General features: G+C 38.3%; 1 protein-coding gene across 5 annotated transcripts in view; it reads right to left on the reverse strand.

Annotated features, from left to right (window-relative positions):
• Positions 1-15,369, reverse strand: part of myo9bl (myosin IXb-like) — a 52,652-nt gene that overhangs the window by 32,684 nt on the left and 4,599 nt on the right. For all 5 annotated transcript variants that reach the window (XM_088425461.1, XM_088425459.1, XM_088425462.1 and 2 more), the window contains exons 2-4: positions 2,298-2,521; positions 1,982-2,201; positions 381-890 (exon numbers count right to left, since the gene is read on the reverse strand). In XM_088425461.1, the coding sequence (XP_088281587.1) occupies positions 381-890; positions 1,982-2,201; positions 2,298-2,458 (891 nt within the window). In that variant the 5' untranslated portion in view covers positions 2,459-2,521. The remainder of the gene's footprint in view (positions 1-380; positions 891-1,981; positions 2,202-2,297; positions 2,522-15,369) is intronic.

Consider the following 15,369-nt stretch of genomic DNA (forward strand, 5'->3'; position numbering starts at 1 on the left):
CTAACAGGAAGCCATTAAACCTGCTGTAGCTAACAAGTAGCTCCCCTCTACTTTAATAGCATAACTACATATGTAGTGCACAAATACCATTATGTAGGTTTGAATTAATTGGTAGTTCGTGTTTGTTGAAACGGTAATCATTAGCACGCTAATGCTAATCACAATTACAAATCATTTAGCATAGGCAAATTTTGTTAGCGTCAGTATAAAAAATAAGTATATAGATTCAAATATTTTTTTTGTTGATGGAGATTACGCAATTATTCTATTTTTTTCAACTTCCCTGATTGAGTGACGCGTTGTCACCAAAGAGCTGAATGCAAGCCACGTTAGCAAACGTGAAGGTGCCAAAGAAAATGGTATTGCCATTATTTACTTACCTCCAGGACTGGTCCTGCACCAAGAATAGTCCTCTCCACGCCACTAGCATAGCCTTTCTGGCTGAGTGCAGTCAGGCAGTGGATGAGAAAGTTGGTACTTTGCGTCTTGCCTGAGCCGCTCTCTCCAGAGATGACAATACACTGGTTGACCTTCTTCCTGAGCATTGCATAGTAAGCCACGTCCGCAATGGCAAAGATGTGCGGCTCCAGTTTGCCCAGCTGGTGGTTTTCATATAGTTTAACATATTTTGGGTTATAGATTGGAAGAAACTTAAAGGGGTTGATGGCAATGAGGATGCTGCCTGCGTAGGTGTAGATCTTTTTCTTGTAGAAGCGCGTGCGCAGGTTGTTGAGGATGCTGTCCTCGTTGAGTTTGGGAAGGTTGCAGAGGTCTGCAAAGTCATCCTGGGGAGGGGGAAGGAAGCCCCTGGCGGCAAGCCGCTGTGCCTCCTGCTCTTTGGACACGGGCGGCAGGTGGACATAATGAATAGAGCCGTCGTTGTTCCTCTCCTGGATCAAAAACAGAAAATGAAAGTTACGTTTTCATAACTAGCAGAAAATAATTCACAGAAACAATTGGTCGTGATGATGAAAACAAGAATCTCTTTAAGGTTGCAACAATAACTAATTAGGTAATTACTTAATCAGTGAGAAATATTTTGATTGCGTCAAACGCAATCAAAATTGGGTTAATAAATTGTTTACAAGCATGAACACAATATTTATAAATTGTGAAATTTTCCCCAAAATAATACTATATTTTTTGGACCAATATCAATACACGGTCTATTTAATTTATTTTAGGTCTATCTAAACATTTTTACACTAAACACACAGTAACTTGTGAATCATTGTACTGTATGTTAAATATATTATTGTAATCGTAATGTATGATTGACAGCTTCAGCGCTATTAAACACGGTTCAGAGACAAAATATTGGTTTGTACCGCATCTTGGTTCGCTTATCTACACATGGATTTATTCCAGCGTATTTTCTGGTGGATGAAAAAAGAATTGAACATCGTTTTACATCATGGTTTTATTTCCTTTTATGATATAAACATGCCTGCGAGATATTAAATGCCAATGAGAATGATAACGCATAAATGACTGTGAAAGTAAATAGAAATTTAACTTTATGTTTACCTCATGGAGCCATAGACAGTAATGATATACAGTAGTCCCACATTGCAACACTGGAAGCTAGGTGCAAGATACAGCATGTTTTCAGATTGATCACAGGTTTAGGCTAATAGGACTGCATTTCCCATGATTCTTAGACAAGGAAGCAGGAAGCAGGTTTTGGTTCCAGTATGAGAAAAACATACGCCTGTTAGCAAAGAAATGCACGGCAGTAAATAGGAGGGAAATGCGATGTTGTTCCTGTTTTTTCCCCGCAAAATACTGCCCATAAATGTTAAATTTTTTAACATATACTGTAATGGAATGGATGATTTTTTTTAACACATTTTGTTGAATTCCCATCAATAATTTATAGACACCAACTCACACTGATAGCTCATGCATTGAAATTGTGTATGTTTGTGTAACAAATCTGCTATTTTCTTTTAAATACAAGAGAGAATATGACTTAGGAGACCTGGAGTAAGAAGTAAAACCCAAGGCTCTGCGGGTGTTGCTCCTGGGCTTTCCGAGGCCAGAGCAGGAACCGCTGCACCGGGAGATCTCCAGCCTCAAGCACCCACTCTTCCCCTCCGCTTTCCTTCACCTCTGCTAGCACATACAGGCGGCCAGGGTCCAGCCCAAGTGCCACGGCAGCATCCGAAATCACAGACGCTGCAGTGGCATCCTTCTGCACTCTGAGTCAAGGATTAAAAATAAAATATAAATAAGTGTCTATCAATTACGTGTAAAAAAAGGCTGATGACAATTTTGCGACAGTGCGGGCCTCCCACCTCAGGTTGCAGCACGTTGATGACTCAGCAGCAAGCCGTGGGTAGATCTGGAGCAGGTAGGAGCGTCCGTTGTGATCGTTGGTGTTCGTCAGCAGACCTGGCGCCCCCTTTACTCCACCTGCACACGTTGCCACGGCGGCACCGCCATTTCTGACACTCATCCTGAGTCAGGGGGAGTTGCCTCAGCATGCCGCAGCCACTGCCTCCCTCTCACTATGCAGCACCTGGAAGAAAATAAATCACGCGTTGATCAATGACAATTTTCACGGTTAGGCTTGCACACTTGAATACGTCAAATGCAGAAATCTATGTCATGAACGAGAGAAAAAAAATCTTCTGGCCAAAAACACCTCTAGTATTTTTAATAGACTCGACAACAGAACCAGCAAGCTAGATAAAAAGACAATCTAAATAAAACCTAAACATGGAAAATGATTACTTATTATTAAATGGAAGTAATGATAAGTTTGTTTTGGCAGAGACATTAATAATTAACAAATGTACAGTACCCATGAGGCTTTGTTCGTACAAAGCTACAGTAATTATGTGCCTTATCCTCCAGTCTTGGTGTGAGATCATGAACTGTTTACAATGCCTGTTTTTTTTTTTTTCCGATGTGCTAAAAATACACATTGTAGATAACACTTTCGTCTCACCGCTGATAGTCATTACCGCTGATGCAGCAAAGACACTGAACTCAGCTGCTGCGTGAAAGCAACCATGATACAGAAACACACAAGGAAAACCACAAGCGGTGCAATGACGGCACTATATTTGGACTCCTTGACAAGACACTATGACTGATGTCAAATTTTTGGTGGCCAGTTGAAAAATGAAGCTGAATTTTACCACAAGAATTACTAATAATTAAGCAGATTCCAACAATATAAACTAAGACTAAATGAGGTCTGTTCAGCCTTTTTTTTGGAAATATTTCCTCAACTGAGTGAACTCAATTTACTCTAAATTAATGGATTTTTTTAAGAAAAAAACAAAACAAAACGCTGTATCGTATGAAAAAAACTGCCGGCATGCAAGAATAACGCCTGGGGCAAGAATAAAATGCCACAAGCATTTTTAAACCAAGGGACTAAATGTAGTCGTTTCAAGCCCTAATTAAAACACTATAAAATGATCTACAAGAAATGTGACAATGTATTTTTTTCAAAAGGAATACATCATTTCTAAGTTAGAGTTAAGGGCTTTTTCTGTTCATTCAAACAACACAGTGCTCTAGTCTAGTCCCATTAAAAAACACACAAAAACACAACATGCTGAATTGCTTCTTGGCTGTCATGTCAGCAAGGGCTCCATTTGTCAACCCTGTATAGTTCACTATCCATACCACAGGGGCAAATTCATCATGACGGCAGCTGGGTAGAGTCTTGTGATGTATCGTGTAGCATGACCTCGTATTAATAATGAATGCTTGGTAAACTGTAAGCCACCCTTGGGGAAACAGGAAGCTACTTTAAATCACAACCCATGCACGGTATGGTATACAGACTACGCTGCTTTAGTAACCCGAGATCCATCCCGTAAGCACAAGAGCTGATAGTTTATCACTTTTTTACTCAAGAAGAGACTGTTTATTTTGTCAAACTGAAAAACAAGATGTGGTTTAGACCAAGATAAGTACCAAGTAAAAGGAAGAAGGAATATAAGATCTAAGAGTCATAAACCTTTCAATGATTGATCACAATCTTGCTATAGTTTCTAAGAATATTCAACAGTCAAAGCAGCTGTTTGGATGATGGGTAAATAAATATGAACCACACAAAAGTTGCTCAATTCAGAAAATATATTTTTGACCTTTTCTACAACCTACACTTTATGATATGCTGTTCAGTATCTAAACATTAATATAGCTCGAAAGTAATAGTATATAGAATCAAATAGAGCTAGCTATTTTAAAGGGCGCGTTTTCAACAAGTGGTGACATGTTTTGGTTTTTGACACAGACCATCAGATAGTGTAATCGATTATTGTGAGGATTAGACCCAAAATAGAATTTTACTGTTTTAGGCTTTTGCATTTTTCCAGGCCACAGTGAATCACATGCAAGCTTTTGAAAATAATAAGGGACACAGAACTGCAGGCACCACAAAAAAACCGCATAAGCATTATCTTCCATTATGAGGTCAAACTGGTTTGAATAGGTCACTTTTAGAACGAGGCTGCAAATTCAATTAGAATCCAAAAGGGACAACAAAGACATAAAATTGAAGCTAAAGAGTTCATTACCAAGATAATCATACAATTTAAATTTTGACTGGGCTTAAGAAAGAAAAATTAATCACTAGTACCACAAAACTTGAAGGGTCACACCAACTCAGCATATATCATAAGATTTCACATCACTGAAACTTTTTTATTTTTTTAACCCCAGTTCCCAAGTTCCCCCACAAAGTGCACAAGTCTCGTGATATCGTTTTTAATTTGAGATAGGCAAATACGGATACCAAGCATCAGAATCGGGCAGATATGCAGCCTTATTTCAAGGTACAGTACTTGTGATGATAGCCGATACTAGTATCGGTCATTTGCTTTGAGCAGTTTTATGTAAATAATCAAAATAACAGGGTAATTCATTGGTTGCTGGATAACCATTGCACCTCTAGTTCATTTTAATGGCATGGCATTGTAAGAACTTTGAAATAAGCATAAAAGTCAGAGAAAATCAACAATATGAATGCATATTTTCAAGTGAGATTGAAAAGAGAGGAACCCTGTGGGACAATCAAAGGGGGAGACATGTGGCTTTGAGATAATAAAGCTTCCTTTCCGCAAAGGAGATCGTCAGTGAGGATACCCAGCATTCCACAGATAAAACCCCTGGGTTGTCTGCTTCGCATTGGGCTTAGCCTGGCCTTTTAGCTGCTTACAGTGGGATGGGAAAAGACACCATAGTGCGGGACTACAGCTCAGACAGGGACTCTTCAGCTGCTTACTGTGAGAAGGACGGGGCTTTAACTGCTCAAAAGCTCCTTAGATCAGACATATTTAAGGGGGTACCCACTTAAGGGTGCTGGACTCATCAACCTTAACCAGCCTACAGTCAAGAGGAGTAGACTGTTTTCTTAATCTATTTGTCCCTCGCAAACATTGCTTATCAAATGTTCAAGCATCAGGTTATAAAACAAGTTTTATTTAGCTGGTCAAATTTAAAAAGCCCAAATCTTCATGTCAAACCTGCCACATGTACACACTAGAGGGATAGCCACAGGAAACTGAGGAAACTTGGAACGACCCCATATTTGGCAGTGAAGCCCTTTCGCTTGACTCACTGGCACATGTGTAAGAAGCCAAATATCTTGTAGTCCAATTCCGCCCACATATTAAAAGGAAAAAAAATACACAAAAATTGCAGCCATTGAACGAGTGTCATGAGTTTATAGTCTACCACTGAAGTGTGAGAAAGTCTCGCCTGTTTTATTCTCAGTCTGTGCTCCAGACACGACTGTGATCATGTAAGACTGGTACGCTCAAATGTAGGAACAGAGTAGCTCGTGAGGCCTGAGACACCATCAGCTGACCGTATGACGTGGCAGGAAGTGAATGACCCAGTGACACAGACAGTCAATGAATGGAACACTCGTTTGCTCCTTTCTCACCCCCCTACCCCCAATTCCACCACCTTGCCCTCACTGCTTGAATCATACATTGAATCCAAGTGAGGTTAACAGTGATGAAGCAAGCTATGATGTCAACGGTGCATGTGGAGGAAGATACAGTGACTCCCTGAATTCCATAAGCTTTGGTGGGTAAATGTCATGAGTCAGTGCAGGGCCAAGCACCTTCAATCTTGGGAGGAGTCATTACCATGACAGCAGATAGTAAAAACCCAGACCTAAAAAGTTCCAGCTTTACATTAGTTACAGAAACACTCACAAAAATAAAATGAAATGTGATCCAGGACACTAGTCATATTGCTCTTATTAAAAATAAAATGTGGTCCAGGACACTAGTCCTTATTGACCTTATTTAAAAAATATTTCCCCATGGAAAACCATGTTGGATTAAATAATCTAGAAGTAAAATGATTAACCAAAAAAATTGATATTTGATAATCAAATTAATTGATTTGTTTTCCAGATTAATTCAATGTTTAGAAGCCTACAAATGTGCAAATCCACAGAAATTCCAAGAATTGAAATACAAACAAACGTCTGCTTTTACTTCGGAAAACAATAGTCAATATTTTGTTTTGTTAGTGAGAGGGGTGTCCTGCTATTTTAATAGCGCTCATAAACAAGCGATTCAAGAATTCACTCCTGCTATTCTATCCAGCAACGTCTGGATTTAGTATTCAGATTTTATTTTTGAATAATTGATCGTCAGACCTATTGTTACTGACTATTGTTCTTTGTTGGAATAGGAGCACTTAATCAAGTCTCTTTTAACATTTCATAGTAAAACAGAAATAAAACAAAAACCGTGTAATTCTCACTGACATAATTCTTATCAGACAATGTTGGGCATTACTCTAGGCTGCAATATTTGTATTTTATCAGAAGTAGGTCTGTCACTTACTGCCCCCTCTGCAATTTGAATGTTGAAAAAAAAAGCTTCAATAATTGCTTGATTAATTTGTCAACACTCATTATTACAGCTTCTGCATATTGGTTTGCGTAACCTTGGATTGACAACACGCCAAAGGCTGTGTTGTGCTGAGGGGTTAATCCTTCGAACACATGTGCTCCAGTTCAGTAGAACTGTTTGGTTTTACACTGCGTTTCAAACATCTGATCGTCCAGGGAGATCCACCTACACCCTTTCCGGTGTCAGTCTTTGCAACCAAAAGCTTATTTTGTCTCCCTGGGGAAAGTGGAGCTGGGGCCACTCAAGTATCCATCAGCATTAGAACTCTCTCCAACATGACCTAATGGATATGAGAGGGGCTGGCCATTTGCCAATGCTCGCGGCATTGTCCTCTGGGCACAAAGCGAGACAGAAGCAAAGGAAGTCAAGATGCAATGTGTGTGCGTGTGTGTACTCCTAGTGGCATTTGGCCTTTACATTTGTCTGTGCTCTTGGGGATTCATAAACACACGAGTCTGGCGATAGTGAGCGATTGCTTCTCTTGCTGCTGAGTGCTGCTAATCAGCCTCAGGGGCTGCTGCAGTGCAGATGCATCCAAAATGGCTGTGAATGGACCTCCAACTAGACTCTGCCATGTGGCCTCTTCAAAAACACGCAGCGCTTTGTTTAATCAGAATGATACCTCTTGCAGAGAATTAACCAGCAGACCCCGACCGGGCTTCAAAATACAAATGCAGAGGGAAGAAAGAGTCAAGGGTAAAGGGCACTTTGAGCTCATGTCCTCCCCCCAGTCTTACCGCCACGCGAGAAAGAAAAAAAAAAAAAAGGAAAAATGAGATGAGGAGCATCTGCTGTCTGCCTCTAAAGGACACAAGAAATGAGCCTTCTTGTTGATAGAAATTCAGTTATTAAATATTCTCAAGGTTAACAAACTAACTATACACCAATGCTGCATGAGACGATTAATTCAACTTTTTTTTTTATTTTAATTAAAAAGATTTGAAAATGAGCTAAATGGTGCAATAGAGATTTGGCAAACGTGGCAAAATGGGTGGTTTAATATACATGTTTAAAATAAGCACTAACGACTTAATTGCGGCATTTAAAAGGGTTTTAGCAGTAAAGGGTGAAACATTTTGCATATGATTAATTTGATAACTACATTATTCTTAATGGTCAATAAATATTTTTAAAAACACATTTTCCACCTGCTGTACACCTAGAATGAGATCACATGTGCTCAGTGCTCAAGTAACAAAAAATCACAACTCAGCTTGTAAAAGTAATTAGCAAAATAATTATCAAATCAATTACATTCACTTTTTACGACCAAAAACGGCTAGTTAAGTGAGTTAAGCAAGTTATGTACAAGTTATGCCAAGTTAATGTTAAAACACATTTTAAATGACATTATTATTTGTCTGAATATATTTCACAGCATTTAAAGCAAAAATGAAATCCTTAAATGAATGCTTGATGGGTTTTTTTTAATTAATATAGATTACATTTTTAATTGTCTAGAATGATTGAAGAAAATTTAGATTTTTTTTTGGCAATATCGCTCGGCCATACTTCACTCTAGCATGGTTCTGATCTGTTAAAACCCTGTCAGTCTTTTGTTTCTACCATTGGGTGTGTCATTGGGATTGCAGTTGTTGTGTCAGTTATGCAAAAGTGTGACACCATGTCATTATAGTATGTAATGTACCAGTAATTATACAAAGAAACAAAACAAGGCATGTTTCCTTTGTGTGTGTGGACACTTTTGTCTTCACAAGAAGAACTACTTTCAATCTGCAATCCACTGCGTTATTTTGAATGGCCCTTGTTTTAAAATGAAGGCAGACAAATCTATGTTGACCAACAGCATATCCAGCTCCACCACAATGGACAGAGCTAATCAATCAAATTACAGTTATATTAGGGGGCTGCATTGATCTGCCACTCCCAATGTCATGTGTCGAAATCACCTATTGACAAACCAGCGCCGGCTGCCGTCAGACGCCCCTTGGGGTGGGAAACTGACCTCCTTATCACACACACAATGATTGAAAACATCCAAAGTCAGTTTGCTACACAAACTAAAAAAAAAAACACATTATATTCATGTGTTTTACTCTTGTGTCAAGTCATCGTGTTCATCTTTGTGCAATTGAAAATGAAACTCTGAAAATAGGGATGCAATTAACAATTATTTTTATTCTTCTTTCTGACCATACATGTAATCAATTACGAAATTAATCAAAACACATTTTTGCTAATCAATTAATTAAACTTCAAATCGTCCAAATGCCCAGAATTCTACTTTCAACAAGAAATATTTTCAAAATATATTCAGATCTTAATGAAAGATTAGCATTGCGTTGCACCGAATAAGATGGTCACAAATATCTGCACTTATCTTTGAAAACACTGATCAACATTTTGCTGATTTTCTGACATGGACCATACTAGTAAACATATCATAATAAAAAAATGTAAGTGCGTTTTTTTCCGCTCTGTAAAAGTGATGGAAATAAACACTTTTTTTTTAAAAAAGTTTTGATTATTCGACAAACTAATCAATGAACTGATCAATCATTAAAATAACCGTTAGCTGCAGCACTAGTGTGGCATACAAGTCACAGCTTTATGAACTTCTCCTTTATGTACATTTCCCAGCAGGTCACGAACCAGAGAGGCCATATAAGGTAAACCCATACACCTCCTTGCCTTTTTACTATGCATCTGTTATTTCCCCGTCATGAGTATGAGTATAGCACTTTCAAACGCAAAATCACCTTCTCATTTAGCTCCTCGAGTGCCTCCCATTCCACCCCCTGGAGGCCACCCCCCCTTTGCTCCCCACCACAGAACATTTGGCTCTATTTCTCTAATTCAGTCCAGATGCCAGGTTGCTCTGAGGGGAGCACAGACTTGAATTTAATGTGTTCTCCAAAAAAGGCAACTTCATTGTTTTCAGTCCCTTTTATATGTACTATCAACAAGGGCCAACAACAATTCAATATGAGTGCATTGTTTGTGTGGAATCACTCCAGACTTGTGACATACGAAGTCTCACCATATCAGTCTGTCTTTCATTCACTTGTCAATTCAGCTGGCCGTAAAAAGTAGTGACATTTTGAGTCGCGATGATGAGCTAACCATGAAATCAAAGCAGCAGCATGAGCTGCCCCAATCCAGGGAGACCTTTGCATGTTGGACTTAATGGAATCCAGAAGGCACTGCTCATTGTGTGGTTGGTTTGGAATTCCATGGAGAAACCAAACTTTTCCAGGTCACCCTGAATGAATAGACTTTGAAGTTTAAAGTAACGACAGCATCACTATAAATTCTCTAAAGACTAGTGTGGTAGATGGTAAAGTGACACCAATTCCATCCGGTCCAATATGATAAATCTCATTCTCAAGCAAACAGGATCTCAGAAACCGAGGAGCACCTGCAGGCACAACTCGGGAAAAGCGGAAAAGGAAGAGGATTATTGTACTCTCATGTAGGTTACTCTAAAAAAAAAAAAAAAAAAAAAATCCACTTCCGACACACGCATGCATTGTGCTGGCAGCAGGGCCACAGGAGTGCACAAGCTTGAATGAAAAGGCTCCACCAATGGAACCAATGGAAAGTCTGCATGTGAGACGCAGAAACCAATTTGACAAGGATGTGTTGATTTATATCTCTAATGTTACAAATGGGGCTGGAAAAATCATTAGTTATCAGCCATCCATCCAGTTACAGTCTTAGTCATAGCTATCCATCCATCCATCTATTCATCGTTATTAGTCATATCCATCCATCCATCCAGTTATTAGTCATATCCATCCATTTATCCATCATTCATCCACCCATCCATCTTCTTGTGCTAGTGTTTTTTTCAAAGCTAAAAGCAAATGTTTGCAAATGTCTTATGCTGATTCCATACAAAGACCATGTCTGCTTCAATTGAGGACTAGCAGTGGTAGTGGTACTACTACTACTACTACTACTACTACTACTACTACCACCACTACCACTACTACTACGACTACTACTACTACTACTACGACTGGTGAGAGGAAGAAATTCCAAAGATTTGGACAATTTTAACTTCTAGCAACTACAGTAATTGATTATCAAAAATGGATATTGATCAATGTGATAATGGATTCATTAATTGATTTTTGCCAGCAGCTCTACATTTAAAATTGTGGTTACTGTACTGAGCACGTACATAAAAAAAAATATTGAACATTGTGTTTTATCAAAAACAATCTATGGTATAATTGTGTTTTAGTAGTCGTACTTGCAATGTTAAAACTAAACAAAAAGATGGGTCAGCTCCATGATTTGAATCTTTTGTTCCCTCCTGCATCCATTGCTCACATCTTGTGACCAGTATGTCTCTCACCTAATCCAGACATCCTGTAAGGTTTCTGGCAAATGAGTTATTCATCAGTGACCTGAGACTACACAGTTAAAACAGAGCAAAGACAAACAGAACAGAGTCCATTTTATAGAGTTCAAAGCTGAGCCCGTGCTGAGTCCATCTCTTCAAACCTCTGCTGAGCTCACCTATACTTTCCCCATGTGTGCTTCTGTCTGCTCTTGTTTGGTCACCCTCCACAGCCTGTCACGCATTCATAAAGAAAAGTGAGACAGTTCAAACCTACAAGACCTCATCCAACAAAAGGCCTTTAAAACAAACATTGGAGTGAAATCACCTCTCAAGTACTGCTCCAGGGGTTTTACGCAAACCAGATCCTCTTCTGAAATGTAGTTGAACATTCTAATTCAACAGCTATTTTCAGACGGCAGTCTTGTCACTTCTATGTTTTGACAAAGAAAAGTGTCGGAAGACAGCAATGACGGTTTTTATATACTGACTGTATCGCCTCATTGGAACTTCAGTTGCGTGCACTCATTTGCCCTGCCTAATCATTACAATTTGACAGTGGCCATCAGAGCACAACACCAGCACAGATAAAAGAGCAATCGTAGCCTGAGGGTGGTCCCTGCCTGCATTTCTGCTTATAATCCTGAGCCAAGGGACAGGATCAGTGACGGCAGAGCTAGTGGGGGGGGGGATGGAATAGCTCTTACCGCAGCCATCATCAAAGCCATGTTTCCACCCGGTAGTACAGTAGGCCATGTTTCCACCGAGTGGTGAAGTTCAGATCAGTTCCCTAACTTAAAACGTTTGTGAGTGGTGGATCCTAAATTGACTTAGGTATTTTTAAATGTGTACATTTTTTTTATTGTGGCGTCAAAGCAGAAGCGCCATGCTAAGCTTACAAAAAAAATTGTGTGTGTGTTTTTCTGTGTACTACGTTTTTCCCAGGAGGTTCTCAAAATGGAGAACTTGAAAATCCATCCATCCATCCATTTTCAATAGCTTTTCTTCACAAGTGTTGCATGCTTGCTGGTGCCTATCCCAGCTGTCTATGGGCAGGATACCTTGAACTGGTTGCCAGCCAGTAATAATTTGAAATAAATTATGCTGTATGGATTAAAAAAAACAAAACAAAAAAACATGCATACCTACAATTGGGTGCCAACGTATCAAAACACAAACTAAGCCAATTATTCTGCCCTGATTTAACTGATGTTTCACTTATTACTTTAACTACATGGCACAGTGTTTCTACATATATCAAATGGCAAAGGTTTGATTCGCAAAATACATAATTGCTGCAGCTGAACAGCACATCTTTGAAATTCTGTTGATGCGTGTGCAAGACTACACTGAAGAAATGGTACATGCAAGAAGTGCAGAAAAAATAATTTAAAAATATTATTATTAAAAAAAAAAAAAAATAAAAAAAAATATATATATATATATATATATATATATATATATATATATATATATATATATACAAACAACACACACACATACACAATTTAAACATGTGCAATAAAATTAGTCGATTAAGCTGCAAAAACAACTAAATCAATGCAAAGTTTTGATGTGGGGACAAAAAAAAGGAATTAAAAAAAAACGAATAAAATAGGAGGCTACCAAAACAATCAGGTTATATTGGCATAACACAGACTCGGCTATCACTCGTGGCGTGAGCTCAAAAGCAAAGAGGGATTTCCGACTGACGCAGCCCTGGATTTGTTCTTGGGGGACTCGTCAGTTGCTTCCAATACTCAAATGAAAATGCTAATGCTAATGTTAGCTATGGGAAATTTATGAGGTAACAATAAATAGCAATTAGCTTCAGGGACACAACCAGCCATTGAACAAACACAAAAGTGCTGATATCATTTGCAAAGCCACTAGAAACAGAAATAAATGTGATTAAGTCCGAATGCAAGCAACCGGAGCTCAGGCTTTTATGATGCTATGCGCTGGTCCTCAAATTAAATTTAGTTTTCTATAAATCAAAACACTTTCACTTTTGTCTATAAGATGTTGCCATGATCAACAAAACCTGAAAGTTCATTGGTGTTCCTTTAATATATTCTGCAGTCCCTTTTTAAACCTTACTTAAGTCATTCAAGTGGAAGTATATATTGCATTAAAAACTTTAGACACAGAAGGAAATCCTGTGAAACAGCTGAATGTATGTATAAATGGTATGTTAGTCATCTAGCGCTTACATCATGGACAGTGAGACGCTTGTGGACATTCCAAGCTCTGGTTGCCATAACAGTCTCTTCCTGTTTGGATCATTTTGAAATCATCCAAAATACTTAAAATTCAACAGCTAAGGACGAGCCTAATCCAAACAATTATTTGAAGTGAAGACATTTAAATTCAGTTTCATACTGGCATCTTGTTAAATTGTATCGCTTGCATTTAACAGTACAGCATGTTGAAATAAAAATATCGTGTGTCAAAGAACCAACATGAGCATTTGATCCAAAATGCTTCATAAAATCAGAAAGTTGGCCGTCTTAAAGTGGTTACATTTTGTGTTCCATTATGCAGACTTTGCACTTCACCGTGGAAAACTTTTTTTTTTTCATCCTGGTTAAATCTCCGCTTGGATTACAACTATGCCTGTAATCGCCATTTTAACATGCCGCCATGGCAAGATCAGCGTGATCGCAATCAAGCCTTTGATTGTGAGCATCTTGACCTGATATGTGTGAAAGCGAGCAAAGAATGAGGCGCTCTAAGTAGGCCATCGTGAAACAGTTGGCCTTTTCCTCACTTACACCCTATCATTACAGCTGCGTCTATTTATAAAGCCCATAAATTTGGTTGGCCACACTGACAGTGCCAAGTTACCAAGGAGTATGAGGAATTGATGACTTTACAGCCTCACCAATCTCCCTCTCTGCATGCTTCCATCGACACTCTGTATTTTTTTTTTGTCTTTTTCTGTCCCAGTGTGTAAAGAAGAACATGTCATAGCAGCCCCACGCTGCACAGCTCATCTACCAGATTTCAATAAAAAGAAATCCTCTATCTTCCAAAGAAAGGCGGACCTTGGAGCACGCACTGGTGGCACATTTCTCCTTGACCGCTATCTTTCCGTTCATCTGCTACTCTGTGCTCCTCATATGCCGAACACATTTTTGTTACAGTCAACAATCAACATCATTTGTGAATTACACCCTATGACATATCAGAGTTGGTTCTTTCTTCGAACATTGGATTGAAACTATTAGCACATGAGATTTTGGGTGAAAGATGCTGCAAGTCCAATCCAGCGCTTACAAAAGCAGCATGAGATCTAACAAGATAATCCGAGGGAAGAGGTTGTATTACTGTCATCCAAATATCTTCCTTATGAGCATATTTGCAAAAAGAAAAAAAAAACATGCCTCAACAGGCCAAAAATATTTGTGTCAGGTTCTTTGCTAAAGGCTCTTTCCTACACTCCATGTAGTAAAATATCTTTAGACATCATGTACTTTTTGTTTAGTCAATTACTTTCCCCATATTTAAAAAAATATATATATATCTACCTGAACTACAAAATGTATGCAAGAGGAACAACACAATGCATCCAATCAGTTCTCCACTTTTGGTTATGATATTAGAAAAATGCAAAACATATACAGGAAATCTTCAGTTTATGACCGGCATGGCATGCAAAGTTTCGCAATTACAGATGTCGTTCATTGAATGAATTTACACAGCATGTAAGAATGCATTCCCATTATAAAAGTGTTTGAAAAATGAATGGAATAATATTTCTATTGTTTTCAACACATCAAATCTTTTCAATCATACCAGATGCAAGAATAATGTAAATTAGTAATATTTTTATGCTGTTTTTGTCAGAATAATCACAGCTTTTTTCAAGGTACAAACCCAAAATATGTATTCCCCCCCCTTAAAAAAAAAAAATTCAAACTGGAATAATTGTATGAGGTAATTGTGTTTTGGTAGGTCAATAATTCATAACCACTAATTTTAATGCAATTTTATTATTGGAGCAGCGACAGTGTTTCAAAAACAAAAAGATACTCATAGCATTACTTGCTTAAATGCCAAAATGAATAGTTAGTAAAAGATTGCTTCTGCCACTTGTGAACAATATTTTTACAATTCAGCTCATTTTTAAATAGTTTTTTTTTTTTTTAATAATTAGGT

Source organism: Hippichthys cyanospilos, chromosome 10 (genome assembly GCF_059441005.1).
Source record: "Hippichthys cyanospilos isolate Australia breed blue-spotted pipefish chromosome 10, RoL_Hcya_1.0, whole genome shotgun sequence".
Taxonomy (NCBI): Eukaryota; Metazoa; Chordata; class Actinopteri; order Syngnathiformes; family Syngnathidae; genus Hippichthys; species Hippichthys cyanospilos.